A 15,657-nucleotide genomic window follows, 5' to 3' on the forward strand; every position below is an offset into this window, starting at 1 on the left:
TCATCTGTAACCATTACTGGTTTTGTGGTTTGCTAATCTGTTCTTTTGCAGACTTCCTAAAATGGGGTACAGTGTTTTGAGGATAGGCAATGGTTGCACAATTGGCTCTGCTCTTCAGAATATTTGGGTTGTGTGTGTTAATAGTCATCCACAACATAATGTGGCACAACGTTGTAAGATTTGCCTCTCAGACCATCTTTGTCTTCTGTCACCAGACAGTGAAGACTCACAGATAGGAATATTGATGCTCCAGTTGATACATTAACTGTGATGCAAATTCATCAGAAAATCCTGATGTATACTTACTCACAGAAAGGATGTAGCAAAGCATGCTTTGACAGTGAAAGGGGAAATCTGTGTTGTTTTGACCCTTTTTGTTGCAGGTGACATACAGTTGTCCCCACACATTTGTAGTTTTGACTGTTTGAGGATTTGATTAAAATATTCCCTCTAGAAATCTCTAGGTCCTCTAATATGACTCTATGGCCAACTTCCTCCTGCCATGCTGGAGGACCTAGAGATTTCTAGAAAGAACAACTCTCTAGGAATCTCAAGGTCCTCCAATGCAGTTCTGTGTTTAGCTTTTAATAGAAGTTGACCATAGAGTCATGCTCTAGAGGAGTTTCAAGATCTAGAAATTCCTAGAGAGCTGTTTACTAGATAGACATTTCTTTATTGACATTTCCCCCCTTTCATTGGATTCCTTACCCCTAACTGAAGTATATGTGGAATGCTAACTGTCATTAAACAGTGGATATAATCAGAGTGATGAAATGTGGACCTTGACTTGAAAATTCACTCCCCGAATCTGGTTTCAGAAGAGACTCCTGCCTGAAATTGTTCTCCCATCCCCACACTTTTCTTCCAAAACAATGCTAAAATTTGTATTGTTATATCCATATTTTCCTTGATATGATCTATGTCAGAAAAGTGGAAATTAGTTAGTATTCCACAGTACTGAAGTCCATTGTTTGCTAATCCCCCCCCCAAACCCAAATAAATTATTCATACTGAATGACTGTAACATGCTTCTATTGGAAAAAAAATGTTTTTTAAAAAATGGACTACTAATTGTGAAGAATTAGTAGTCCAAATTTTGCTCCTCTTAAGTAAATGTTTAAAATCTTCTGCTGTAGCTTCATACACTCTCCTTGCACAGCATAAAAGGGGACTGATTCACTAACAATGCAAGTATTCTAACAATAGGTTTCCTTCCTTTTCCTTTTTCCTCCTGTGGACTTCTGTAGGGCCATTGGGTGGCTGGTGAATTAAGGCTTCATTGCTATCTGTTTGGTTCATTCAGAGTGCTCCCAGCTATTTTTATTGAATGTGGTGACAATTAGTGCCGGCAGAGCAGAACTAATTTAATCTATTTTGCCTACAGAAAAAAAAAAGAGAATTAGAAATAACTTCTAGAGGAAATGGTGAACTCTAAAAACAAAATATTTTAATGGTGCACATGACCCTTTTCCTTTTCCTTTTTACAGGGTGTGTGCATACATCTATGAAAACATAAATATAACATATGTTTCCTATGCAGTTTGAATTAAGACAAGTTAGGAGGCTAGTACATCTAAAATTGGACAAGTGAACACTACAAACAAAGAACTGGGGACTTCCCAGCTCATGTTTTTAGTTTCCTTGTCCTAATAATTTTCTAATCATGTGGTTCTTTGATCATGGCACCTGACTAGAACAGTACATTTCATGTTCAGCTGATGTCACTATGCGCATATCAGTTTTTTAAACCTTTGGTTGTGAAGGTTATTATTGCATTATGTTACTGGCTGTTTTTGAATTCAGTATGGCCTATATGTTTCTACTAGCAGAAATGTGGAAAGTGATGAAGAGGATGATGTTTCTGGCAACAACAATAGCAACCTCTTTCGATGGCTATGAATGGGTGAACATTAGGAGTTGGGTGCCAAACACTACAGGAGCAGGAAATGGATAAATCTCAACCATGCTTAGAGTATACAACTGCTGTTAGTAAATGTGCATTAACAGCATGTACCCAATTAACTTGTCCTCGAGTATGTAGTGGTTTATTGAAGATATGTTGGACCAGCATATACTCCTGGTAGTTGACATTTGGCTCATGGAACCAATACTGGTTCAAATGTGGAATAATCCCTTATTTTCTTAGGTTGTCAAAATTTGGAGTGTAATAATTTGAGCCCCACTGAAATCAGAGGCATTTATGGGTATCCCTTTGTGTGTAATACTACAGTAGCAATTGGTGTCTTTTGTGTCAATGAGTCTACTCAGTGCTTTCATCTACAATTTAAATAATCTTTCAAAGATTCTAAACTTTACACCCCAAAAATACAGTAAAGTTTCGCTTATCCAACCTTCGCTCATCCAACATTCCGTATTATCAATGCAGTCTGCCTCCCACCCGTATCCATTGCTGTTTCAATACATTGCGATGTTTTGGTGCTAAATTTGTAAATACAGTAATTACTACATAACGTTACCATGTATTGAACTGCTTTTTTGTCCATTTGTTGTAAAACATGTTTTGGTGCCAGGCATGTAGCCGGGGGGGGGGGGGGGGGGCTCGGGGGGCTTCAGCCCCCCCGAAATTCTCATGGTGGTTCGCGAAAAGGCCTTACTGGTGCATTATTTAAACTGTTATGTTTATTAATATCATGATTTGATCACCATTCTCAATATATCCCATATGCATGGGGGTATTGGGGTAATGATACAAAAGGTTTGCTACGCTAGACCCTCTTTCACTCAGACTCAGCCCCCCCCGAAACTCAGCCCCCCCCCCCGAAACCCCCCCTGAAAATTTTTTAGCCCCCCCCGAAACGAAATCCTGGCTACGGGCCTGTTTGGTGCTTAATTTGTAAAATCATAATGTAATTTGAAGTTTAGTAGGTTTTCACTTATCCAATGTTCTGCCTGCCAATTTATATTAGATAAATGAGACTCTACTGTAGATTGATAAACTTGGGTGTCCTTTTAAAGTTTGGTCTTGAAATATAGAACAGATTAATTGCTCCTCTGAATAAGAAAGCCACAAGCTGCCATTTCAGGATTATATCCCTGCTTTCAGGTAGGAGTCTATTTTTTTAAAAAAACTTTCTATCCATGAACTTAGTTTTGATGAATTCCTGGTTATATATAGTGTTTGCTTTATTTTGGGAGTCTGTCAGTAAAAAATGGTGATTTTATGTTTTTCAGTTGTATCTTCTTTAGGTTTTGAAAGCTGTTAATTTTGACGTGAAACAAGAAAAGCAATGCTTCCTTTCTGTGCCTTTGTGGCATGTTCCATCATTCTGCATTTCATTCCATTATATATGTGGTTCAGATCTGTCCTTTTGTTTGTCAGGAGCTGCAAACTCCTGCTAGTTTCATTTCCAATTATTCGCTTTTGTGCTAGTATTCACTGTAGTAGGATATTTTACATTTCCTGTATTGATACACACTGGGATGTGCCATATTGAATAAACATCTTATCTGTGTGCTCTTCTGTAATCCATGGCCAGACACTGCAGGTAGGAAAGTGAATACTAGATTCTTCCAGAGTTCACGCTGTGGGACATTATTATTGCTTTTCCAGCCTAAAACATCTCAACAATCCAATGAAAAACTATTGTAATTAGTTGTCTTTGGAAACACTAGACAACTATTGTAATTAGTTGTCTTATGCCATTTCTGTTCCAGACATGCTATTTCTATCCACTGGGTACAGTTCATTGTGCCTAGAGTAAGTGTCATCTCAAAGTACCTGTACTTGGTAAAGTGTTTCTTTCCTTCATGTAGGTAGCATAGGAGCCACAATGGTGCAGGGGGTTAAACCCTCGTGCTGGCTGAACTGCTGACCTGAAGACCTGGAAGTCGGTGGGTCAATCCGTGAGATAGGGTGAGCTCCCATCTGTTAGCCCCAGCTTCCCATATGGAGACATGAGAGAAGCCTCCCACAGGATGGTAACACATCCGGGCATCCCTGGGCAACGTCCTTGCAGACAGCCAATAATCTCACATCAGAAGCGACTTGCAGTATATTCTCAATTCACTTCTGATATGATAAAAAAATGTATATAGCAGTACTACTACAACTACAGTAGTAGATGATGAAGGAGTGATGACATTATTATGTGAAGGAGTGATGACATTATTATGTCCCATTGAAGTGGCGATGCGCCTCTGGGCTTTTACTGGCACACCATTCTAGTCTGGACGCGCATGGAAAATTCCAGACCCCTGACACTTACGCTTCACACCATTCTGGCAAAGTATACAGGGCATCATGACCTGGGACTGGTAGTAGGCTACCTCACCTATGATGAGCTCACCCTTGAGAGTTCCACCAATCATCTGGCCATTATGTAATCCCCCACTGTTGCTATGCAGACTTTTGCTGAAGAGCACCAGAACCCATATAAGCTTTGCTTGGGCAACAATAAAAAAGCCATCATCATTCACTTCTATACCCTGTCTCCCCCCTGGTCATTATTGCGTCTTTTCCCAACAAGATGCTATGTAAATATAGTGATATGACTGCAGTGCATCTTATTCTGGACATGCTAATGTGGGATTAGAGGAAGCCTTGTTCAGACTACATTAGTGCTCTAAGAAACAATTTTTGGTCACTCTGTCTGCACTTGCAGGAGCTCTGTAGCTAGTGAGGAATAGTGATGTTGACACAGATGGTCCAATGGGATCAAAGTGGCCCTGGCCCAACTGGACCATGAAAAATCAATGTGCCATCACAATGTACAGCCTGGTACATGTGGCTGCCACCATGATTGGCCCAGAGTCAATTGGGAGGGTAATGCATTTTAGAGATCTGATGATATTGCTTTGAATAAATGTCATTAGAAAAAAAACCAACTGTCCAAGGTCATCCCAGTGTAATAAATTCAACTGAAATAGCCTCATATAATTGGTTTGGAAGTTACCACTCCTCCCTGCTTTTATCCACCTTTATTTGTGTGTTGAAATCATCCTAAAGTTGATTGTTGATGACTTTAATGGAAGACTTGAGAAATACAACAATCAGAAAGCTGGGCTGTAAAAAGTCATTAGGGTCAGCAAAGGTTAAATATAATCAGATACAAAAACGATCCTCATAATTCTGAGCTGTGTGTGGCTTATACTGTAACAGCTGGAATAGGTTGATTCTTGCAACAGATTTTACTCTTTCAAGGTTGTAGTTTCTCAAGTTTATTTTCTGTTTTCTTTAAAACAGTAAAGAAAATAAAAACCCTTTGCTGTTTTTGAAAAGAAGGATTAATAGCACATCTGTTCTGTTAATCAGGTTAGGTTAACTGTTAAGAGAGTCACCTTTTAATCTGTTTGAAAGATAAAATGGATGGTCCTTGAGCCATTAAATCTGAAACCAAACACGCTAAGTGTGCTTTCAGGCAACAGTGTGATTTCATCCTATTGTCAAGAGGCTTGTTACTTTAAAAGAATTACTTTTGTGCGTTGTAACTAAAGATGTGTCCTTCTTTTAAATGGAAGCAGGATTGACAAATGTTGATAAATGCTTGGCTTTATGCTCCTGAAGGCACTCTTAAGGGATATGGTGTGTTGTGTCACACATCGAGCCTCTCACTTATGCAGAGAGCAGACAAATTTAATATTGTACCCCCTCGCTGTTACAAGCTGTCATGAAAAAGTTAGTGATATGCTATATAGCTTCCATAGGAGCAAAAGTTGACTGTTCAAACCTAAGTTAGTAGCATACTTGTCAGCCAACAAGAAGAAAGAGTGGAAAGCTACAAAGAAGAGGGCCAGAAATCTTTCCAGTTTACCAAGAAACAAAACAAAACTAAGAACAAACCTGTACTTGGTTGTCTGCAGACAATTTTACTTTGTCACAAATTAATATCATAGTTTATGTTCTTATAGTAAAATATCAAGAATGCATAACAGCCAGCCCTGCACATTTTCTGGGGATTTCTGTGAAAGTGAAAAGCCAACAAATAAAGACATTACTGGGTTGTTATAGGTTTTTTCGGGCTATATGGCCATGGTCTAGAGGCATTCTCTCCTGACGTTTCGCCTGCATCTATGGCAAGCATTCTCAGAGGTAGACATTACTGTTTGTATGCTTTTTTAATCCAAGACAACACTATTCTAGGGATTTCTTGGTCTTTCAGCATGACTGGTTGACATCTGCTGAAAGCTGACTATAGGATTGCATGGGTGGAACTAGAGATTGCTAAAGAAAGGACTTTAATCAAAGCTGTGAGTAATCAAACCCACAAAAGTCGAAGGTACATGTGTGGAGGGATAGTTGGGGAGACAATTGTATCTCTTTCTGGTTGAAGAATGTTGCTGCAGAAATTCATTCCATGCTCAGATTCTTCTCATTGTGGGACAGATATTCTCAGAGCTCTGAAAACTTACTTTTTTGGGCTACTCTTCCCAGAAACTTGCAACTTGGCAGTACATGGAGGGTTTGGGTATTTGTGGTTTAAGAATATATCTTTTTAGAGCTCCTATTGTTTTGATATGCATTAAGTTCATCAATAGGTAGGTGATGAAAGGTGCTGGCTGGTTGAAAATTGATATAGGTGAGCAATGCATCTTTGAAAAGCTTGTCTTCATCACTGGTCCTCTGTGTTAATACTGTACTAAAACTACCACTGCCAGTTTGTTTTTTTTTCTCAATTATCCTATTTAAAGAGCATTTGTAATGAACACAATTGCTTTCCAATTTGACTTGCTCTTTGCAGAGTCTGCAAGAGGAAGCACTGTGGGAGAAGAAACAAATGTTTCTTGAAGAGAGTTACTTGTTCCGCATTTTTCCTGGACTGGAAAAAAGACATGCCGTTAGGTTTGATGGAAGTTATGGTCTCTGCCTACTTATCCGTGTCAAGGGTCAGTTCAGAAGTCTCCTCAGTAGCTGGAGTGTGGGTTTTTAAATTCAGATGACTGGACTTTGGGATTCTTCCTATCAGAGAAACACTTTCTCACCGATTTGTAATACACGAGAACAGTAATTGCTGCATCTTTTGCTTCCTTTCCCCACTTTATAGGCAGGTCTTCATGTTGACATCATTTGCAGCCCATAAACCTTTCTTAAATTCATTTGAAATTCATTCAGGTTCTAAGGGGCTAAAGTAAAAAAAAAAAGTCTGCTTTATAGCAGGCTAAAGGGAGTCCTAGAAAATGATCTCTTGAAAATTGCAATGTTTCCTCAGTAAATTGCTTTGAATTTCCAGATTTTCTCAGGGACAAATATGTTAAGGATCCTCATTAAGGGTGAAAACTGCTTAGGGCCCTTCCACACAGACCTATATTCCAGAATGTCAAGAGAGAAAATCCCACAATACCTGCTTTGAACTGGGTTATCTGAGTTCACACTCAGATAATGTGGGATTTTCTGCCTTGGTATTCTGGGATATAGGGCTGTGTGGCCCTTGCCCTTAGAGAAGAATTTTTCTGCTTTTGTTGTGTGGTATATGTGTTTGTGTAAGAAGAGGAATGGGAACATTTAAAGACCTATCAAGGTCTTTCTGCATTGGTTGTTTGTTGGTTTGTGGTTACACCTACTATGTGGGCTATGCTTTTTCCCCCCTGGGTTTATATTTGTGGCTGGTGCCTATTTGGAGAGATAGAGTAACATATTCAGCAACTATTTGAGTTTAGTAGGGAGAGATCTGATTAATCTTCTGTCATCCCATTTGTTCAGGGGCTTTAAAGATGTTTCAGTTTCTCTCAACTTTTTTCATTTTCCTTTATTATATCAGTTGCTGGAAACGGAGTTCAGCGTGCCAAAGTATTATTCTCCACAGTGCAATTAATGAGAAAGGAGGTGTTCTTTCCCATTGACTCAGGAAAAGGCAATTTCTTGTGACCTCTCCTAGCTTGTGTGTTCTTCCTCATTAATAATGTTTGCCATTTTGACCATACTCTGATCAGGGCCGTACCCAGAAAAAATGGGGGGGGGGGTTTGAAAATTTCAGGGGGGTTTTGAACATTTGGGGGGTGGGGTGGGTTGAAACTTGCTTCCTAGCTCACGCTGAAGCAAAGAGCATAGGAGGGGGCAGAGCAGCCTTCAATAGCCTGCAGCTCCGCCCCTGTCAACCACCTCGACCAAGTCTGGCCTCCTTAATGAGAGCATTCAACACCCCCCCCCCCCAACTTGGTTGCTTCGCTACATCGGCTATTACTGCAAGTAATGAGAGTGTGAATAAATAGTGCTTGCTTGAGATAGTGCTTGCAGTTCTGGAGGGACTCTTAATTTTTTTGCGTCTCGTACACTTAGCATGGGAATTTGGTTAACCAGTTAAAATTCATGAGTAAACCAGGTTTGAACCCCTCCCCCCCCCCCCCCCCCCCCGGCTACAGGCCTGACTCTGATGCTGCTTATTCACACATATCCTGGTTTTCATCTCTGAAATGTGGGCTATGCAGTTGTAAACTCATGAAATGGTAGCATAGTTTTTCCTACACTATTTTACTTGGGTACTGGGACACTGGGACACGAAATTTCTCGATTTGCAGTTTTGACTTTTGCAGATTTAATTATTCATGGATTTGAAGAAAAAATATTTATTATTTATTTATTTGCGGTATTTATATATCGCCCTTCTCAACTCCGAAGGGAACTCAGGGCAGTTCACAGTGTTGGCAACAATTCAAAATATTCTTTGTCAACTTCCTCTAGTTATGCTGGATATTTCTAGAGAGACCACCTCTCTAGATCCTCCGATGTGATTCTGTGGTCAGCTTACAGAAAAAAGTGATGAAAGAGTTATGCTGGAAGACTAGAAATTCCTGGATAGGTATTCTCTGAAATCAACAATGTCTGAATTAGTGTTTTTTCACTTCAATGAGGATCTTGTGCCCCTAACCCCAGTCAGTGTGGAGGACTGACTGTAGTCCCGAAGGAAAAAACTAAAAGTGCAGGGCAGGAAAACTGAGAAAGAACTGACACAGATGTCCTATGAAGAATGTCGGAGGCAGGAAATTCAGTAGTAAAATACTTTGCCAGTCTCTGGTAATTTCTTTAGCTATTGGAAACATACATTTTCCAGAGCAGTAGCTTTGCTCGAAGCAAATTAGGTGCTGGGAAGCAGAGGGGAATAGTTATAAAATTCTCATTTGCTACATTAAACGTTGCATGCAGGTTCTCATTTCTGCATAACTAACTGTAAAATCATAATTGCCTAATCCTTAGGGCAGTAATTACAGTCCATTCTTCTTCTGCAATATGCATTTGTGGTGATTTTTCATCTGTACGCACTAAGTGTGTATTTGAAGAATCTGTTTAATGAAGTTTCTAATTATTGTGGTGTGTATGCGCACAAAAGTTCCTTTTAAATGTTACATAACTAATTTAGTAGCACCAACACCTCATGGGAGACTAAAACATTCTAGTTTGTGCATTATTAAATATTTTTGTCTTTTTAAACTTACCTTACATTAATTGTATGAAAATCTTTATGTCCAACCTACCTAATGTTCAGGACTGGGTGTCCCTGAACACTACCATTAGATATACCATTTTAAGGCAGGTTTACGACAAAAAGAAGCCCCCGGTGGAGTAGCAGGTTAAACCATTTTGCTGCTGAACTTGCTGACTGGAAGGGCAGAAATTTGAATCTAGGTTGGCGGTATGAGCTCTTTCTATTAGCCCCAGCTTCTGCCAACCTAGCAGTTTGAAAACATGCAAATGTGAGTAGATCAATAGATACTACTCTGATGGTAAGGTAATGGAGCTCCATGCAGTCATTCCAGCCACATGACATTGGAGGCATCTATGGACAATGCCAGCTCTTTAGCTTGGAAATGGAGATGAGCACTCCTCCCCCCAGGTCAAACACAACTAGACTTAATGTCAACAGAGGATTATCCGAACAAAAGCTAGGCATCAGTCTAATTGTATGGACAGTTTTCCATATTAATGGATTCTAAATCTACAGATTCAACCATCTGCGGCATTAAAATCTCAAACACAAACTTTGATTTAGCTTTTTTAATATAAGGAATGCCACGAGCACCCATGGATTTGTGACCTCATTTGATGGTTTCCCCCCTCTGTCCTAGTACACTGCTGCCATGCTGCTGGCAGAGTCTGCCATAGCCCATCATATGATGCAGGGTTACTTCTTCCGGTGGGGCTCCATTGGACTCAGCAGTGTGCTGGCAGCATGCAAAGAGGGGGCCTGAGGATACGGGTGACTACCTATCACCTTATTGAAGAAGCCGGGGAAAGCACGGGAGTTAGCCGGGGACAGCCAGGAAACTTCATGGGATGGCAGCCATGATCGGCGGTAAGGGGATGAAGCTGGGCACTGCCACACAGTTTCCCTTGCTGTCCCCCAGCTTCTTGAGCTCCATGTGATGAGGTCCTTGGTTTCCATGGAGGATCTTGGAACCAAATTCCATCAGATACTGAGGGTCCACTGTACTATATCTTAACTATTGAATATAAGTCATTTGGATTTTCTTATATCCAAATTATATATATTTGAAGATATATTTTCAAACTATCTTGGGTTCCCCCTGTATTGCCTTTCTCACTTCGTGTCCCTGATGGAAATTTGTATTATGTGAAAAAGATTTTTATTAGAATTTTAGTCTTTGATTTCCCCTTCATTTTTCCTTTCGGATAATCCTCTGTGGAAAAATGTGTACCCTGATGACTAAATGGATAAATAGGTCATTACAACCAGCATGGGCTGGTTGTATAGCTTGAGTATTCTTTATCCATAATTCTTGGGACCTAAAGTGTTTAGTTCTACAATCTTTTAAAATACAGATAATTTGTTCCCTGATAATGCCACATTTCTTTCATATTTGTATTCATAGATAACTACCGGTTTGTTCAAATGATTGGATAGCACACTGATTGTATTCTTTCTTCCCTTTTTAGTTCCTCTGTTTGAAGAATATAAGAACATTCCTTTCAGCCTGTTGTGAGACATTTGGGATGAAGAAGAGTGAACTTTTTGAAGCATTTGACCTGTTTGATGTCCGCGATTTTGGAAAGGTATTTTTACAATATTACATGTCAACTATAATGTCTGTGATTGTTTAAGATTATTATAAAAATGATTAATTATGGTTTTGTTATTGTTGTTGATTATAGATGAATATGTCTGTTACTGGGGAAATGACACCAAGGGCTATGAAAAGGTGGTGCAAGAAGGACATGAGCCCATTACCCATTTAACATTATATAGCTGCTGGAATTCTACACCTGAATTTCTCCACAGGAAGTTGTGTTCCACAGATATCATGGCATTTGAAATAATTTGGTTCACTTCTGTGTCAAGAGCCCATGTAGAGTACTAGAATGTTGGACTATAATTCTGATTTTCTTTTTGGCCCTGGAAACCTATTGCATTATTTTGGGCAAGTCACGCACTCTCAGTTCTAGAAAAACCTGTGGTAAGGATTGCCTTAGTGACCTTGCCATAAGTCAGAAATGACTTGGAGGAACACAACAAGAACAACCTCTTGCTGTTTTGTTATTATTTGAGGTTGCTGAACAACAGATTGTTTATAGCAATATTTCTCAAACTGTACTCTTCCAGGTGTTTTGGACTTCAATTCCCAGAAATCCCAGTCAGTTTACCAGCTGTTAGGAACTATGGGAGCTGAAGTCCAAAACATCTGGAGGAGCACAGTTTGAGAAACTCTGGGTTGTTCCTCAAATAGATCTCTTATGGAAATGTTTAAGAGGGTCCTTATTTTAATTTTTTATAGAAAAAAATCTATATTTTTCCTTTTGGGTTAACAAATGTTGTGGGCTCTTCAGGGAATCATAGTTGTAGCAGAGGTGGAAGGGGGAACCACCAAAGTCTGGCTGTAATGCCATGCTTTTTCCTTGGTATAATGTGTCTTAGAAATAATGTGGACATGCTAACGTCATTCCCAGTGAAGAGGAAGTGTGTCTGCAAACAGAACTTGGCTTCTTTTCTCACCACTTTTTTTTCCAAAAAAAAAAAAGGAAGAAGCCAAAATCGAAGCTTTGTAAGCACTATCTTATGTTGAAATATTTCTAGGTCCCATGTCCTCTGAAATCATTTCTCTGTTTCGTGAGAAGGGGGAAATGCATATTCTGCACTCTTAGCTTTATTTTTACTGCAATTTTCCAATTAGCTGAAGAAATCACTATGAAAAATGCATGGGTTTTCCTGTTCTTTTAACAACTGGACTTTATCAGACACAGCTTTGAATTCTTGAGTTGGAAGACTACAAAAATTTGGATATATAAAATGCAGCACACCTTGGCTTACTTCAGTTAACCTTTTAGATTTTATTATAAAGGAACCACAGTTCTTTAAGCCAAATGTAGCTGCTGTATGTGAATTGCTATGATTTTGAACCAACTAGCAACTTGAGATATGGTGTCTCTTGCAAGCAGATGTTTCTTAATTCTTTTTCCCCTTTGTGGTCTTTAGATATTATTTTATTCCTTGCTGTCTTCTGATATGTGGGTGACATGTGGTGTAGCTATGTGGGAACTATGTTGTCGTCCCCCCCCCCCCAAAATAAGAATTCTGTCAGTAAAGGATTCTTTCTACTGTCGCCATATTTCTAGTGTTGCATTAACTTGAAACTTAAACATGGAGCATTTAGAAATAAAGTTTATGTATCAAAACAAAATGGTCAGACAAAGGTACGGGACAAAGTGAAGTCAACAAATACTCGTATAAGAGTTTTGAATGTGAACAGTGTCTCACTGTAATGCTCAAAATTTCTGGAGTGAAGGAAAAATACAGAGGAAATTCTTTTTTGTGGGACAGTGCCCTCATATTGCCTCCCCAAATGGCTATACCTCTAGTGTTGGATGAGGTACCTTAAAAACTTTAGAGACATCTTTGAGAATATGAGTGAATTGGGTGTTTCAGTCTTGGTTCCATCCATTTGATTGCCATTTGGAACTGACTCAACAATACTGTCCACATAGCTTCTATATACTATTGCTACCTTTTGTTTTGTTTATTTCTCCTACTATTCTTACTACCCGCAACCATCCCCCTCCAATCATATTCCTTTCACTGCAGTGAGATCTGCTATCTCCACAAGATACTTGCTCTTTTAAATTAGTGGACCATGTCATTTGATCATCCTTTTGTTTGGGACATTTCTAAATTCACTGAATTATGCATACAGTTGCGAATGATATAATTTATTTTCATGAAGAGCCACATCAGCCTTATGTTGCCTTCAAAGGCCTGTTTGTAATTGTAAGATTTCATAAATGTAACCTTAACATATTGTTAAATAACCACACCACTTACCATCCTCATCCATTGATCATGTTCTGAAAATAACAACAAACACAAAAGATACACACACATACAGAGGAGAAAAGCAATGTGACTTCACAAAGAGGCAGAGGATGGTACAGAGAAGGCCAGGGAGCCCAAAAAGGGAAGCAATTACTGCATTTTATAAAAGAATGGAAATGTTAGGGCATGCATATATTGGGAAAGAGAAAGTATACAGAAAAGCCCAATTTCTTTGCACTCTATGAACAATGTCTTCTTTCTATAATACATGTCATAACATTTCCATTCCTTTACAATAGTAATTTCTACTGGCCATTTAAGTTTCTGACAAGATCCTGAAGCTGCCAACAATAATAGCAGAAGTACTTACAGGCAGAAACCTTGTTTGAGAAGCTTTTCTTCTCAACCAAGGATGGAAACCAGTGAAAGAGCAGAATCCACCCCTGCTTGAAGGCAGTAAGTATTTAGATCCCAGAAGCCTTGCCAGTGTAAACAGGAGCAGTTGCAGGAGGGATTGGGGTAGAAGAGACACTGGTAAGAGAGAGGAAGAAGAAGCAAGGAAAAATAATTAAAAGCTTATAATAAACTTTATTTATATCCTGCCACCATCTCTCAAAAGGGACTCAGAGTGGTTTACAAGGCGCCAAAAGTGCAGTATATAACATAAAATGATACATGAGTATAAAACAATATCACATAAAATGATATTGGCTGGCATAAGAAAAGGAGAAACGATTCCTCAGTAGAATTTTTCAAGGGGAAAATAAAGTTCATAAGGCAAAGGAGGGTCCTAGAAGAAAAGCTCTGCAGGGGCTTTAGCAGCATGACCCATTGGCCATCCTCACCCCAGAGCCTACCAGTCCTGAAGCCACCACCCTCCTCTTCCTTGCTAGCACTTGCTTAGCAGAGGCTAGCAAGTTTCGTCATTGCCTCTGCAATTCAGGCTCCTTCCAGGAGCAAATAGGATAGATAAGCACAATGGACCCGTGGAGGCAGCATTCCCTGCCAGCTATTTGGTGCCTCATGGAATAGCAGAAGGACCAGGCACTTGTCATGCACTCTCACTGTGACTCTGGAGCTGGAGGAAGGAGAGGCATTTTCTGGAGGGGAGGAAGACAAAAAACAATATATAAGCAGAGGATACGGTCAGAACTTGGCAGAGGAGGTGCTGCCAACACAAGGAGCAGCTACAAGCCCTCAAATGTTTCTAGTCCTTGCAGGCACATAAAATGATGTGGAGGGCTGAATTCAGCCCAAAGGCCTTACATGTGTCACATGTGGCTTAGTAGCTGCCTGTTTGCTGGTGCTCATGAATTGAATGGGAATTGCTGCTTTCTAATGCCCCTCTCTAATGTGCCTATGAAATATGGACATAGTGTTAAAGGAATTAATCCATGGAAGTCTTAGCATGGCAAAACTAGGACAAAGATGTTCTGAGGGGAAAATATTGGAAAAGGAGATCTGCCTCTAAAAAGTAAGGATGCTTGAACAAGCAATGGCCTTTTGTCAGAGTAGTTGTATGTGTGTGTCCTCTTTCCGGAATGATAGTTTGAATCTCTCACCCTTTGTCCCAAGAGCCACCAACAACTCAAATGTTGCCTGCAAGGAATGCAAACCAACAAACAATAAAATGCGCTTAGTCTGGATGCATGCATGAATGTTTTCCAACTCACAGTAGTCGGAAGTTTTGTCTTTACTGAGAATTGCTTTAATCAAGTGACTTGTGATTGTTTCTCAAAGAAACAGAATAATGGTTGACAAGGGAAGCGATGAAAGTGTCATGTTTTTCCCAGCTTAAGATCCTGTTTTTAACAAACAATAACGATGCACATTTGATATAGAAAAAGACATCTAGAGTTTCTTGTCCCTACATGAAAAGAAAGATTTAGCTTTGATTTTCTTCCTCCTGTCGACTTCTAGGGAAGTTGTTAACAGCTTTTTATGGGCCGTGATAGAGGAACTCACAGGTGGCAAATGGTAGCTATAGCATTATATGGTTCTTCTGAGAATCATTCCCTGAACACCAGTAAATTCCAGCAGCAGATGTAAGTGTGGTTAGAGAGTCTGCATCGTCATTTTTACTATTCCATATGAAGACAAGGTAGAGATTTTTTTTTTTACAAATTGGAGCTTTCAAGTACATATTTATAGCTTACTTTTACTCAAGAGCTGGAATCTGATTATAAAAAGAATGAATTCTTCATCTATTATTTCAAAGGGCTAAATGTTTTACCAGTTTGTAATTTCTTACTTCACGAAAAGTTTTCAGTGTTCAGGGTGAACCATTTGTTTTGTTGAGCAGAGTTGCTGTGTATGCACAAAAAGTGTACAATGACGGCTCTAAAGGGAGAACTTGTCTGTCTACAGATTTTTTTTTTAGTATAATTGTCTGCCCACATATGGCTTCCTTGCTTAATAGAGATAACATATGCATCTTCATCCC

The 15,657-nt window shown here is 39.4% G+C and overlaps 1 protein-coding gene across 2 annotated transcripts in view; it reads left to right on the forward strand.

The window, feature by feature from the left end:
- The window catches only part of VAV3 (vav guanine nucleotide exchange factor 3), a 193,810-nt gene that overhangs the window by 38,099 nt on the left and 140,054 nt on the right, over window positions 1-15,657 (forward strand). For both annotated transcript variants that reach the window (XM_060774052.2, XM_060774053.2), the window contains exon 2: window positions 10,847-10,963. In XM_060774052.2, the coding sequence (XP_060630035.2) occupies window positions 10,847-10,963 (117 nt within the window). The remainder of the gene's footprint in view (window positions 1-10,846; window positions 10,964-15,657) is intronic.

This window comes from Anolis sagrei, chromosome 4 (genome assembly GCF_037176765.1).
Source record: "Anolis sagrei isolate rAnoSag1 chromosome 4, rAnoSag1.mat, whole genome shotgun sequence".
Taxonomy (NCBI): domain Eukaryota; kingdom Metazoa; phylum Chordata; class Lepidosauria; order Squamata; family Dactyloidae; genus Anolis; species Anolis sagrei.